The following is a 12,815-nucleotide window of genomic DNA, read 5'->3' on the forward strand; positions in this document are numbered from 1 at the left end:
AGGCACTTGCCTTATGGAGCCGGCAGCTCCCGCCTCCCTTTCACTGCCGTGTTTCCCGACCCTGGGAAACCTGTGCAGCAGCAGTAAATTTTAAATCAGGTTCCCAATTGCACGATGGGAGCCTGATTTAAATATGTTAATTAAGTGTCTCGCCTCTCCATGGCGGGTCACTCGGACACTGTAAAAAAGGTGGCGAGCGTGTGCACAGCATGTTGGGATCGTTTTCCCCGTGTTTCACTCTTTAACACTGCTTGTCCAACTTCCAGTCCTGGATAAGCAGAAATTACCTCCAACTAAATATTGGGAAGATCGAAGCCATTGTCTTAGGTTCCCGCCACAAACTCCGTTCCCTAGCCACCGACTCCATCCCTCTCCCTGGCAACTGTCTGAGGCTGAACCAGACTGTTCGCAATTTTGGTGTCGTATTTGACCTGGAGATGAGCTTCCAACCACATATCCACGCCATCACTAAGACTGCCTATCTCTATCTATTTCTACCTCCGTAACATCACCCAATTCTGCCCCGCCTCAACTCATCTGCTGCTGAAACCCTCATCCATGTCTTTGTTAACTCTAGACTTGACTATTCCCGTTCACCCATCACTCTGTGCTCTCTGACCTACATTGGCTCCTGGTTAAGCAACATATCGATTTTAAAGTTCTCATCATTGTTTTCAAATCCCTCCATGGTCTCGCCCCTCCCTATCTCTGTAACCTCCTCCAGCCCTACAACCCTCAGAGATCCCAGCGCTCCTCCAATTCTGGGCTGTTGCACATCCTCGATTTTAATCGTTCCACCATTGGCGGCCGTGCCTTCAGCTGCCGAGGCCCCAAGCTCTGGAATTCTCTCCCTAAAGCTCGTCACCTCTCTAACTCTCTTTGCTCCTTTAAAATGCTCCTTAAAACCTACCATTCTGCCCTAATGTGGCTCGGTTTGTTTGATAACGCTCATGTGAAGCGCCTTGGGATGTTTTACTACGTTAAAGGTGCTATATAAATCCAAGTTGTTGTTGTTCTAACACCCATCCTCTCCTGTCATGGGTGGGTTAATATCGAGGCCTTTAATTCAGCTCACTCTGTTATCCTGAATTTTCCCCAAGTCCCTATATTTTTCTGTTCTGCCGAACATAACCTGTTTTATCCTTCCTGGCCCTTTATCTCACAAATATTAAATTGAAAGGTTTTACTTTGCTATTTTCGATCTCCTGTCTACCATTTCAGTTTAAAGAAACTCAGGTTCTTTAAAGTCAGTTCTTCAATCATTTTAAAGCTCTAGCTGGGAAGGTTGACTTGGTTATTACAAAAAAGGTACCCAATAACAACTGGACAATTAAATTGGCACAATGAGGTTAATAACATAAGAAACACAATTTTAATTTATCCTTTAATAACATCCTTTTGAAAGATGGCTTCATTTTTCATTCTGGTGCAAAAATGCGATTGCAGTCCACAAACAACAAATAATGTGGCTTGATATGGATTTGCACATTCACTCTTTGATCATTTATGATTCTGATTTGGTTTAAAACCAGTCTTTAAGTATTTGCTTGAGGCCAGTTATAACATGTGCTTCTAAATGTGCCCCATTAAATGTTTAAAAATGGTTGCAAAATGTGCATTAAAAACAGTGAATGGCGTGTTTGAATTTGAATTTTTGCACAAGGGTGCAAGTTTTAAGAAAAATGCATGTTTTAAAGAAAAATGAAAATAATGACATCAGGCTACAAAATAATGTAAATAAAATTCCTATCAGCTGGATATTCTGTAGATTTTCCTTTCCCTTTAACAGTTCCCCTACATGATATATAGAGCACTAATCCACTGTAGATTAAAATCCTGTAATCTCATAACAATGACACCAAAATGTAATCACTTAGTGGTAATGTTATCATGGACTTTTTTCAGCTGCTAACCTAAGTGTATGTACCGCTGCAGATATAGAGTGGATTTGTTTACATATAAATTAATTATATAATATATATAAACTCCAATTTTGAATGTATGTTTTTTTTTTAAACAATTGAGTTCTGCTTGTGCTTTTAATAAAGTTTCTACTATATTATACTAAATGTGTATTGAGTTTTATTACAACATTAAAATCCTATATATATATCACAAAAATACCGTTTCAAAACTGTAATCTAATCTGTGTCTGTATGACTGTCATTCACTGCTTAAGTTTGCTCTCATTGATTCTGGTCCATGATTATATATCTGATGTATACATGCCATGCAATAACTTACCAACAATCTGTGAAATAAACAGTATTTAAGATGCTAATGAGTCACATAGTAGGTTATCACTTTAGCTATGGCATCTGGCATCTCCACAACCCAGCTGTTATCCTCAGGCTTTGGTAAGCCGTATGTGTGTTAGATGGGGAAAACATTTACAGCATTGTGTTTCGAGGTTATTCAGATGACGTTCATAATCAAAATGAATTTACTTTGTCACAGTTTATCGCATCATTTGACCCCCAAGATGTGAAGCAGCCTCCTAAGAGCTGAACTGCATATATCATTCAAACCCATTCTCATTACAGCTTTTCTTTAAAAGTAGTAAACCATCCAGTAACATGGCAAGTGAGTGTTACATAAACTCTCAGTGGTTTAGCTCCTTATTCAGTAATAAAAGTCTTGCTGATCGCTAAAACCTATTGGCGATCAAGCAATACCATGTTAGTCATTAACAATGTTCTAGAGAAAAACGTTTAAAACCTGGCATTGATTAAAGGTAAGCTTGCTGTCAGAAATGGACCCTGAAGACAACTAGAAGCTTTGTAATTGTTTTTCTTTGCCCCCCCCTCAGATACAGCTCCCTTCAGAAAGAAAAGAAGCAAATGTTGGAGGACCATGAGAAAACCCTAAGGCAAATGCAAAGTAAACATGACTCGGAGCTCAACTACATAAAGCAGGAGCAAGCACACTCAGCAGCCAAGGTATACAGAGACCACTGCCCTCCTTGCCATACAGTGTGTATATAAAGTAACACCATCCATTCATTTCGCTCACAAAGTCTTTGATATGTAAAAATCCCTAACTTTTTCATGTGCGGAATCGAATACTGGAATATTTTTGCATGTCTCAATTTGGTAAATTCTTTGCAGCAGAGTTGTGCCTCACAACACACCAAATTATCTTTTACAATAATGTTGTCTTCTGCGGACACAGTTTTGCTGTATACTGAGTTTGAGTATTGTGCAGAAGTATTCCATGAGCCTTAATTATTAACCTCACTGTTGTTTTTCCTTTTTTTACCCTCTTGCAACAGGCAGCCGATGTTATTGAAGAACTGGAGCAGAATGTCTTCCAACTGAAGAAAGAACTGCAGGAGAGTGAGCATCAGAAACAGCAACAGCTGAGGGTAGGTTCTCAGAAGGCTGGAGATAGGGAGGGTGATCACACATATAGTTATGTGTAAATTCATAAAAGTTTTAATTAAACTTGTGTTGTGCTCATGAGTAACTGATGACAATCTGAATCTAAAAACACGTTCAACTGAAATTATTTGCATTTATTTAGTTAGTCCCTCTGCCAGTCTCAGTGGATATGATACCATATTGTAGAAGCCCAGTATTTGTGTGTAAAATGCATGTACTTTTAGTTTTTTTTGGATTAAATTGTTGAGTAAGTCATTAAATGAAGCCCTGCAAAAGAGATTCGCAAATGGATATATTTCAACCAGATTTAAGCATAATAGTAAAATTTCTTGGAAAACTAGAAATACACTTCAACCATACAGCACATTGAGCTGTTCATCTTTGAGAAGCAAATGGATAGGATGAGATATGAGCGTGAAGTTGTAAGGCCCAATTTGCATTTACATAGTGTATTTTTTCTTGGATCTTCAAGTCAGTCAAAGGTAGAACTGGATTAAGTATATAATGCTGCGTTCTGATTGAAAACAATTCAGCAAAATGTGCTGAAATTCTTCAGTAAAAGATCTAACCTTCTGTTTTATGTTAACTTGCTTGTTATTGTTGAGTTTAAAATCATCATACACTTTTCTATTCATTTTTTTGCTTTATGTTGTATTTGACACTTAAATTTTGTGATTTATGTAAATACACCTGGCCACATTAGGCTGACTTTAGCATGCAAACATGTTAGTGAAGATTAGCATGGTCTTGTAATCTGCTTTCTAGATTTATATATGACCAATCTGATATCTGTGTTGCTGGACCATAAAGACCCTAAACGATGAATGCCATAGAAATGACACACACAGACTAGAAGTATTTAACTGCACTGAAAGTTTTTTATGTGACTCTTGTGGTAAGACTCCTGATTGTTCTTCTGTGAACACTGCTCAGAGGTGCTGATATCTGGATGAGGACAGGTTAAGGCCCGGATTTGATGACCCCCTGGTTGAATAGCCGGCTGATACTGACTTATTGTGGTAAACTATTCCTTCTCGGCCTGTCTGTAGCCTTTCTACCTCTCTTTCCTCCTTTAAGACACTTCTTAAAACCTATCTCTTTGACCAAGCTTTTGGCCATCTGTCCTAATATCTCCTTATGTGGCTCGGTGTTAAGGTTTGTTTTGATAACGCTCCTGTGAAGACCTTGGGACGTTTTAGTACGTTAAAGATGCTATATAAATGCAAGTTGTTGTTGTCTTGACTCTCATATGAAGACTGGCCACTTGGGAGAAGTGTAGGAGGCCTGGTGAGTCAGTGTCTGCAGAAAACAGGGGGGGTGGGCAGAATATAGGGTGGGGAAATGTGTGTTGATGGAACATATGTTTTGTACAGATTCTAGCTTTTGTAGTGCTGATTTACTTTTCAGCATTTTTGATGTGCAGTGATACATTTATACAGGGCTCACCCAAACCCATGGTACAGAAACTCGTGGACCTGGAGATAGTAGACAAGATATTTGAGTTTGTTTTATGCACACTAAGTGGCTTGTGAATAATCCTGAGCTCTTTCTGTTTGCTTTGCCTATATCCGTTACATTTATGTTTACCTTGTGTAAATTACATAATGGTAATATCGTCAATAGAATCTTTTTCACATTTTCTTTGTAAACTCCAAAAAAATAGTCTTACCAAACCTAGGGTGCATTTTCATTCAGATATTGTAATAACACAATAATAAATAATAATTAGACCTGATTGTACATAGATCAGGAATGTTCAAACTGCAATTCATGGGTCACATATGGCCTCTGAGGCAGGACAGTCTGGGCCACGAAGGCAGGTAACTCAATCCCATTAGCCTTAATTTCGTGTTTGCTGGTTGATCCTGTTTGAATTCTGCGGACTTGGAGTTTTGAAAAGGGCTATCCATGTTGCGTCATTGGTAGGTAAATCCTAATCAGGACACCAAGATCTGTTAGTCAGCAACGTGAGATGCGTGCAAACCATTGGGAGCATGGATTTAAGGTGTATGTGTGGCCCCCAAGGCTGCGGCCTCTGTATCTCATGAAGACATAAAGCTTAGACATCCCTGAAGCAGAGAGATATTGGCTGGATGTTGAAGGAAGATGGGAAAAAATATGATCTTGTACGGCTCCAGTACGTGAACTCAACCGTTGGACTGAATGGCTCTTCTACTTTCTTTCCTCCTTTGTTTCTTCCAATTACTGCTACTTTAAATATACCAATACATCTTATTACAATTATTACAATGCAGACTATTTTCCCCACTCCAGGCCTGTGATTCCTAACCATCTGAAAATGGAGGATGTAGGTTGACTGAACTTTAAAGAACTGTAGAATCCAATAATTCTTGTAATAATTGTTTCTAGCCTGCATAGCCCTACCTAGATAGCTGGATGCTAAGGTGAGAAATTTAGGGTGCTGGAGGGATAAATTTAATTGGGCCAAACAATTTTTTCTCGTCCTTCCTGAATGATATCTACCTTTCACACATCACTCTGTCAAAAAGAAGGAATCCTGTTTAAATCCATTAGACAAGCAAGTGCCAGGCTGTGGCTATATTTACTTCTGTCTTAGAATCATTTGTTTTTGTAGCCTACTTGGTACGATAAATATAATTGACGAATTAGGCGTGATGTTCAGAGGGACTCCTGTGTACCTCGAATGGGTTCCAGTAATTTGGTGTCAAACTGTCTTACGTAAGAGCATAAGAAGTAAGAGCAGGAGTAGGCCATACGACCCCTCGAGCCTGCTCCACCATTCAATAAGATCACTGCTGATCATCGACCTCAACTCCACTTTCCTGCCCGATCTCCATATATCTATCTCAGCTTTGAATATACTCAAAGGAGGGAATTTTGCCAGCCCTATGGAGGCGGGACTGCCAGGAAAATGGCAGAAACTGGGAGCGGGTACCGAACCCGCTCTTAACCCGCCTCCGTGCCATCTTCCCGGGAGACGGGTCCCCAACTCGCACAGGGACCCGTCTCCTCGAGGTGGGAAGGGGATTACAGCCAATTAACTGCCTGTTAACAGGTAGTTAAGAGGATTATCCCTATTTTACCCACACAAGTGCGGGCTTCCGGATGGCTGCGAACCTTGCCAGGGTCGGCGAGGCGAGCAATGGTTCTGCGGGGGTGAGAGGGGTCGAAAAGTCCCCTGTGGAGGTGAGTGATGGGTGCAAGTGTGGAGAGGCAAGTATGGGAGGTGAGTATAAAGTGTTAGAAAAAGTTTACTTACCTTTGCTTCTTCCTGCAGGCTTCAACCCTTGGGGATCCGGAGGTGCCTCATCTCACTGGCAGAGATGACAGAATGGCTGCTGTATTCTCTGATGCAACAGCCATCTGATTTCTGCTAAAGAAAGGTTTGGTGAGTCTTCAGTGCAAGAACTCACCAAAGAACAGAGATTGTCAGTGTTTGACAGCTTCTCAAAATTTTTGACAGATGAAACGTCATACGCTGATGTCCTCTGTCACCGGCTTTCCCTTAATTGGCGGGCTTAACAAGGTCAATCAAGGGAAAATAGCGTTGGTTGGCCGAATGTCGTTGGGGATGGGACTGAAACCTGACAACCAGCAGTCCCGCCCCCAACACGTCCCCATTGATAAAATCCAGCCCAAAGACTCAGTATTCACAGCCCTCTTGGGCAAAAAATTCCAAAGATTCACAACCCTCTGAGTGAAGAAAATCCTCCTTATCTCAGTCTTAAATAGCCTACCCATTATCTTGGGACTATGCCTCCTAGTTCTAGACACTCCAGCCCATGGGAAACAACCTCTCAGCATCTACCCTGTCAATCCCCTTCAGAATCTTGTATGTTTCAATGAGATCACTGTAATGATCAGTAACCTGTCATTCTGAAATGGTACACTAGGTGGTGCTGTATGTATATAAGAGTGGGCTACCCAGGATGCACTAGGCTACCCACAAGGCAGCAGCCAAGATGGATGCCTCTACAGATACTGTACCTAGTCCACATGTGCTCAATAAAGTGTCCAGCAAAAGCTAGCTATTCTTAATAAAAACAACTACTTATTAATGAACATAACATGGTACCAGGATTGGTAAGATCTGCTGAATATTGTGCAACGCGACATGGAGAATTTGAAGCCACCAGAGCGTTTGAAACTCACAGGAAATGTCGACTACAATTGGCAGACTTTTAAACAACAATTCGAACTCAACATTGCTGCCATCGGGTACGGTACGAAGCCAGACGCAAGGAAAATAGCGTTGCTGCTCACAGTTGCAGGCCCACAGGCGATAGAGGTATTTAATACATTTGTATTTAATCCAGAGGAGAACAGAGAAAAATTAGACGATGTGATAAAGAAGTTTGATACACATTGTTCTCCCAAAAAGAATGAAACCTATGAGAGGTACACCTTCCATTCTCAGACACAGCAGCAAAACGAGACTTTTGATAGCTTTTTGACTGATCTGAAACTGAAAGCACAGACATGTAATTTCTCTGAGCTGAAAGCATCCATGGTTCGTGACCAGATTGTGTTTGGTATTCATGATAAAAAAGTCAGGGAACGTCTGTTGAGAGAAACTGAACTAACATTGGAAATTGCTGTGGAAATATGCCAAGCCAGCGAGCTAGCTCGAAAGCACGGGAAGACTTTCAGTGAAATCAATAATGATGCGATTGTAATGAGTGATAATGCTGCTGTCGGTGCTGTGTCCTACAAGGGGAAGAAACGTGGGCAGAACAGAAATGAAAAGCAATCGGAGGATGAAATTTTTAATTGTAAACGCTGTGGTTACAAACACCAGTTAAGACGCTCTGAATTGCCTCCTAGCAGTTGGTTCAACAGTGGTATTGGTCAGGAGCAGGTCATTCACACACCCTCTTGGGCCATAGATGGTGGTTGGAGATCCAAGTGTAAAGAAAAGGGAGGAAATAATTCCCATAAAATAAAATAAGAATAACCTCACATTTCCCCACATTATACTCCATCTGCCACTTTACTGCCCACTCACTCAGTCTATCTATATCCCTTTGCAGACTCTTTGTGTTCTCCTCACAGCTTACTGTCCCACCTAGCTTTGTATCATCAGCAAACTTGGATACATTACACTCGGTCTCTTCATCTAGGTCATTAATATAAATTGTAAATAACTGAAGCCCCAACACTGATCCTTGCGGCCCCACTAGTTACAGCCTGCCAACCTGAAAAAAATCAGTTTATCCCTACTCTTTGTTTTCTGTCCGTTAACCAATCCTCTATCCATGCAACTATGTTACCCCCAACCCCATGAACCCTAATCTTGTATAATAATCTTTTATGTGGCACCTTTATCGAATGCCTTTTGGAAATTCAAATATACTACATCCACTGGTTCCCCTTTATCTACCCTGCTCATTACATCCTCAAAAAACTCTAATAAATTTGCCAAACATGATTTCCCTGTCATAAAACTATGTTGACTCTGCCTAATCATGTTATGATTTTCCAAGTGACTTGATACCACTTCCTCAACGATAGATTCAGCATTTTCTCGACGACTGATGTTAGACTAACTGGCCTGTAGTTCCCTGTTTTTTTTCTCTCCCTCCTTTCTTGAATAGCGGTGTTACATTTGTGACCTTCCAATCTGCTGGGACCTCTCCAGAATCTAGGGAATTTTGGAAGATCAAAACCAATGCATCCACTATCTCTTCAGCCACCTCTTTTAGAACCCTAGGATGTAGGCCGTCCAGTTCAGGGGATTTGTCAGCTTTTAGTCCCATTAGTTTCTCTACTACTTTTTCTCTACTAGACCCTTGGTTCACCACTATTTTTGGTATGCTTTTTGTGTCTTCTACTGTGACGACAGATACAAAATATTTGTTTAACATTTCTGCCATTTCCTTATTCCCCATAATAATTTCTCCTGTCTCAGCCTCTTAAGGGACCAACGTTTACTTTTGCTACTCTTTTCCTTTTTACATACTTGTAGAAATTCTTACAATCTGCTTTTATATTTCTTGCTAGTTTTCTCCCCTTCTATTTTTTCCCTTTTTATCAATTTTTTGGTCAACCTTTGTGGTTTCTGAAACTTTCCCAATCCTTAGGCTTACTATTAAGTGTTGCAACATTATAAGCTTCTTCTTTCAATCTATTGCTATCCTTAACTTCTTTAGTTAGCCACGGCTGGATCACTTTTCCCGTGGAATTTTTGTTTCTCAATGGAATGTATTTTTGTTGAGAATTATGAAATATTTCTTTAAAAGCTAGCCACTGCTTATCTACCCCATACCTTTTAATCTATTTTTTCAATCTGCCTTAGCCAACTTGCTCCTCATACCTATGTAATTGGATTTATTTAAGTTTAAGACTCTAGTTTCAGACTTAGGCAAGTTACTCTCAAAATTAATGTGAAATTCTATCATATTATGATCACTCTGCCCCAGAGGATTCTTTACTATGAGATTGCTAATTAACCCTGTCTCATTACACAATACAAGATCTAAAATAGTCTGTTCCCTGGTTGGTTCCATGACGTATTGTTCTAGGAAACTGTCCCGAATGCATTCCATGAACTCATCCTCCAGACTATCTTTGCCAATTTGATTTGTCCAGTCTATATGAAGATTAAAGTCCCCCAAGATTATTGTATTACCTTTGTTGCAAGCACCTACTATTTCTTGATTAATATTCTGTCCAATGGTATAGCTACTGTTAGGAGGCCTATATACTACTCCTATCAGTGTTTTCTGCCCTTTGTTATTCCTTATCGCCACCCATACTGATTCTACTTCCTGATCTTCCGAGCCGAGATCCTTTCTCGCTATTGTTCTTATGTCATTCTTTATTATCAGGGCTACTCCCCCTCCTTTTCCATTCTGCCTGTCTTTTCGAAACGTCAAGTACCCTGGAACATTTAGTTCCCAACCTTGGCCACCTTGCAACCATGTCTCTGTAATGGCTATTAGATCAAACCCATTTATCTCTATTTGTACCACTAGTTCGTCTATCTTGTTACGAATGCTTCGTACATTCAGATAAAGAGCCTTTAAATTAAATGTTTTACCATTATTCCCTGCTTTGACCTTATTCTCTGCTGCACTGCTACCATTAAACTCTCTGGGGGAGAAATTGGGTGGAGCCGCAAACGGGGCGCCAAGCTCGCCTGGGCGCCAGATTTTGCGCTGCGATCGGAGCTGCAGCGATCGCTGGAAATTCAGCTTGAGCGCCCCAAGAGGGACACAGGGCGAGGCTCGAGGCGCTCCGCGTCCCTCTTAGGGTGCTGAAACTGAATATCGCAGTGCAACGTGCCGCAGCGACGGCGCACTGCGGTACTGCAGCCCTTTCTCCCATTCTTAAGGGGGAGGGGCCTGCACCAGCGCGATGAGTGATCGCGAGTGCCGGCAAAAGAGCCCGGCACCGAGGAGAAGTGCTGGGCTCTCAGAAAGCAGCCGGCAATGCCGCGGGGGGAGAACAGGAGGCCGGGGACGGAGGTGCTGGCAGGCGGCCGCCGGAAAAAACGGCCGCCCCACACCTCCACCTTAATTTGCGCCACTGCCGCCACAGGTAGGCCCCGTGAACTGGGCGCGATTAGCGAGTGGCGCTACAGAGGCGGTCGCTGCCAAATATCGGGGCGGTAGCGGAGCGCTGCGCACACCGATGATGTCATCGGTGGCAGCGCAGCGCAACAGGCTAACGCCGCCATTAGTGCCCCAGCTAAATATCGCGGGAGGCGTGGCCAGTGGCGCTAAAGCCACTGAGTGCCCTCTTTAGGCGCTAACTGGTGGCGCAGCCCACCGAATTTCTCCCCCTCTGTCCCTTCCTGTCACACTCTGCTTATTTTTACCCAAATTGCTACATTGCTCTATTGCCTTGACCTTTCTCTTTAGATTTCTAAATTTCCCCTCACCTGACCCCTCCTCTCCCCCCCCCCCCCCCCCCACCCTTTTCAGTTTAAAGCCCTATCTACAGCCCTAGTTATTCGATTCACCAGGACGCTGGTCCCAGCCCAGTTTAAGTGGAGCGCGTCTCGACAGAACAGCTCCCTCTTTCCCCAGTACTGGTGCCAGTGTCCCATGAATTGAAACCCCTTTTTCCCCACACCACTCTTTGAACCACGCATTTAATTTTCTAATCTGCTTGACCCTATGCCAATTTGTGCGTGGCTCCGGTAGTAATCCAGAGATTATTACCCTTGTGGTTCTGCTTATTAATTTAGACCCTAGCTCCTCAAACTCCCTCAGCAGAACCTCATTCTTAGTTCTACCTATGTCGTTGGTTCCTACATGGACCACGACAACTGGATCCTCCGCCTCCCACTCCAAGTTTTTCTCCAGCTGCGAGGAGATATCTTTAACCCTGGCACCGGGCAAGCAATACAGCCTTCGGAACTCTCTTTCATGGCTGCAGAGATCAGTATCTATCCCACTGACTATACTGTCCCCTACTACTACCACATTCCTTCCTTCCCCCACTTGGATGGCCCCCTGTACCACAGTGCCATGGTCAGTTTGCCCATCCTCCCTGCAGTCCTTTTCCTCATCCATACAGGCAGAAAGTACATTGTACCTGTTGGACAAGGTCCAGGGCTGAGGCTCCTCCATCACTACATCCTGGGTCCCCATACCTTCCTGACTCGCAGTTGCACCCTCCTGTCCCTGACCACTGATGAACTCTAAAGTACTACCTAACCTAAAGGGTGTGACTGCCTCATGGAGCAAAGTATCCAGGTAACTCTCCCCCCTCCCTGATGCATCGCAATGCCTGCAGCTCAACAATTCTGAGCTGAAGTTCCTCGAGTTGCAGACACTTACTGCAAATGTGGTTGCTTGGGATCGCGATGCTCTCCACAGACTCCCACGTGCTACAGTTACCACACACCACCTGCCCTGCCATCTCTAACCTTGTTTTATTTATTAATTAATTCGTTACAGATTTTATTCAATCGGCATTTTAGGTTGATTGTTTGATTATTTTATTTAGTTTAAGTTATTCATTTAATAAGTACTAGCAAGTTACCGTTTCTCAGCTTTTAATTTAACCCCCTTCCCTAACTTAGCAAAAAGAGCTGTAATACTCGCAAAAAGAGCTGTAATACTCGCCAACCAATCACCTACCTGCTCTCCTGTGACGTCACTCTTTGTTGTTGTTTTTGAATCGGAGCCTCACGCTGCCGCTGCTTTAATTCAGGTCCGCTCTCGGGCTGCTCTTTATCCTCTTGGCGCTGCCGCTGCTTTAATTCAGGTCCGCTCTCGGGCCGCTCTTTATCCTCTTGGCGCTGCCGCTGCTTTAATTCAGGTCCGCTCTCGGGCCGCTCTTTATCCTCTTGGCGCTGCCGCTGCTTTAATTCAGGTCTGCTCTCGGGCTGCTCTTTATCCTCTTGGCGCTGCCGCTGCTTTAATTCAGGTCTGCTCTCGGGCTGCTCTTTATCCTCTTGGCGCTGCCACTGCTTTAATTCAGGTCCGCTCTCGGGCCGCTCTT

General features: G+C 42.8%; 1 protein-coding gene across 1 annotated transcript in view; it reads left to right on the forward strand.

Moving 5' to 3' along the window:
• Nucleotides 1-12,815, forward strand: part of cep112 (centrosomal protein 112) — a 420,760-nt gene that overhangs the window by 145,805 nt on the left and 262,140 nt on the right. The window contains exons 12-13 of the mRNA XM_085964113.1: nt 2,810-2,939; nt 3,272-3,364. Of these exons, the coding sequence (XP_085820239.1) occupies nt 2,810-2,939; nt 3,272-3,364 (223 nt within the window). The remainder of the gene's footprint in view (nt 1-2,809; nt 2,940-3,271; nt 3,365-12,815) is intronic.

The sequence above is a fragment of the Somniosus microcephalus genome, chromosome 21 (assembly GCF_052327205.1).
Source record: "Somniosus microcephalus isolate GS21.2 chromosome 21, FLI_Smic_1.0, whole genome shotgun sequence".
Taxonomy (NCBI): domain Eukaryota; kingdom Metazoa; phylum Chordata; class Chondrichthyes; order Squaliformes; family Somniosidae; genus Somniosus; species Somniosus microcephalus.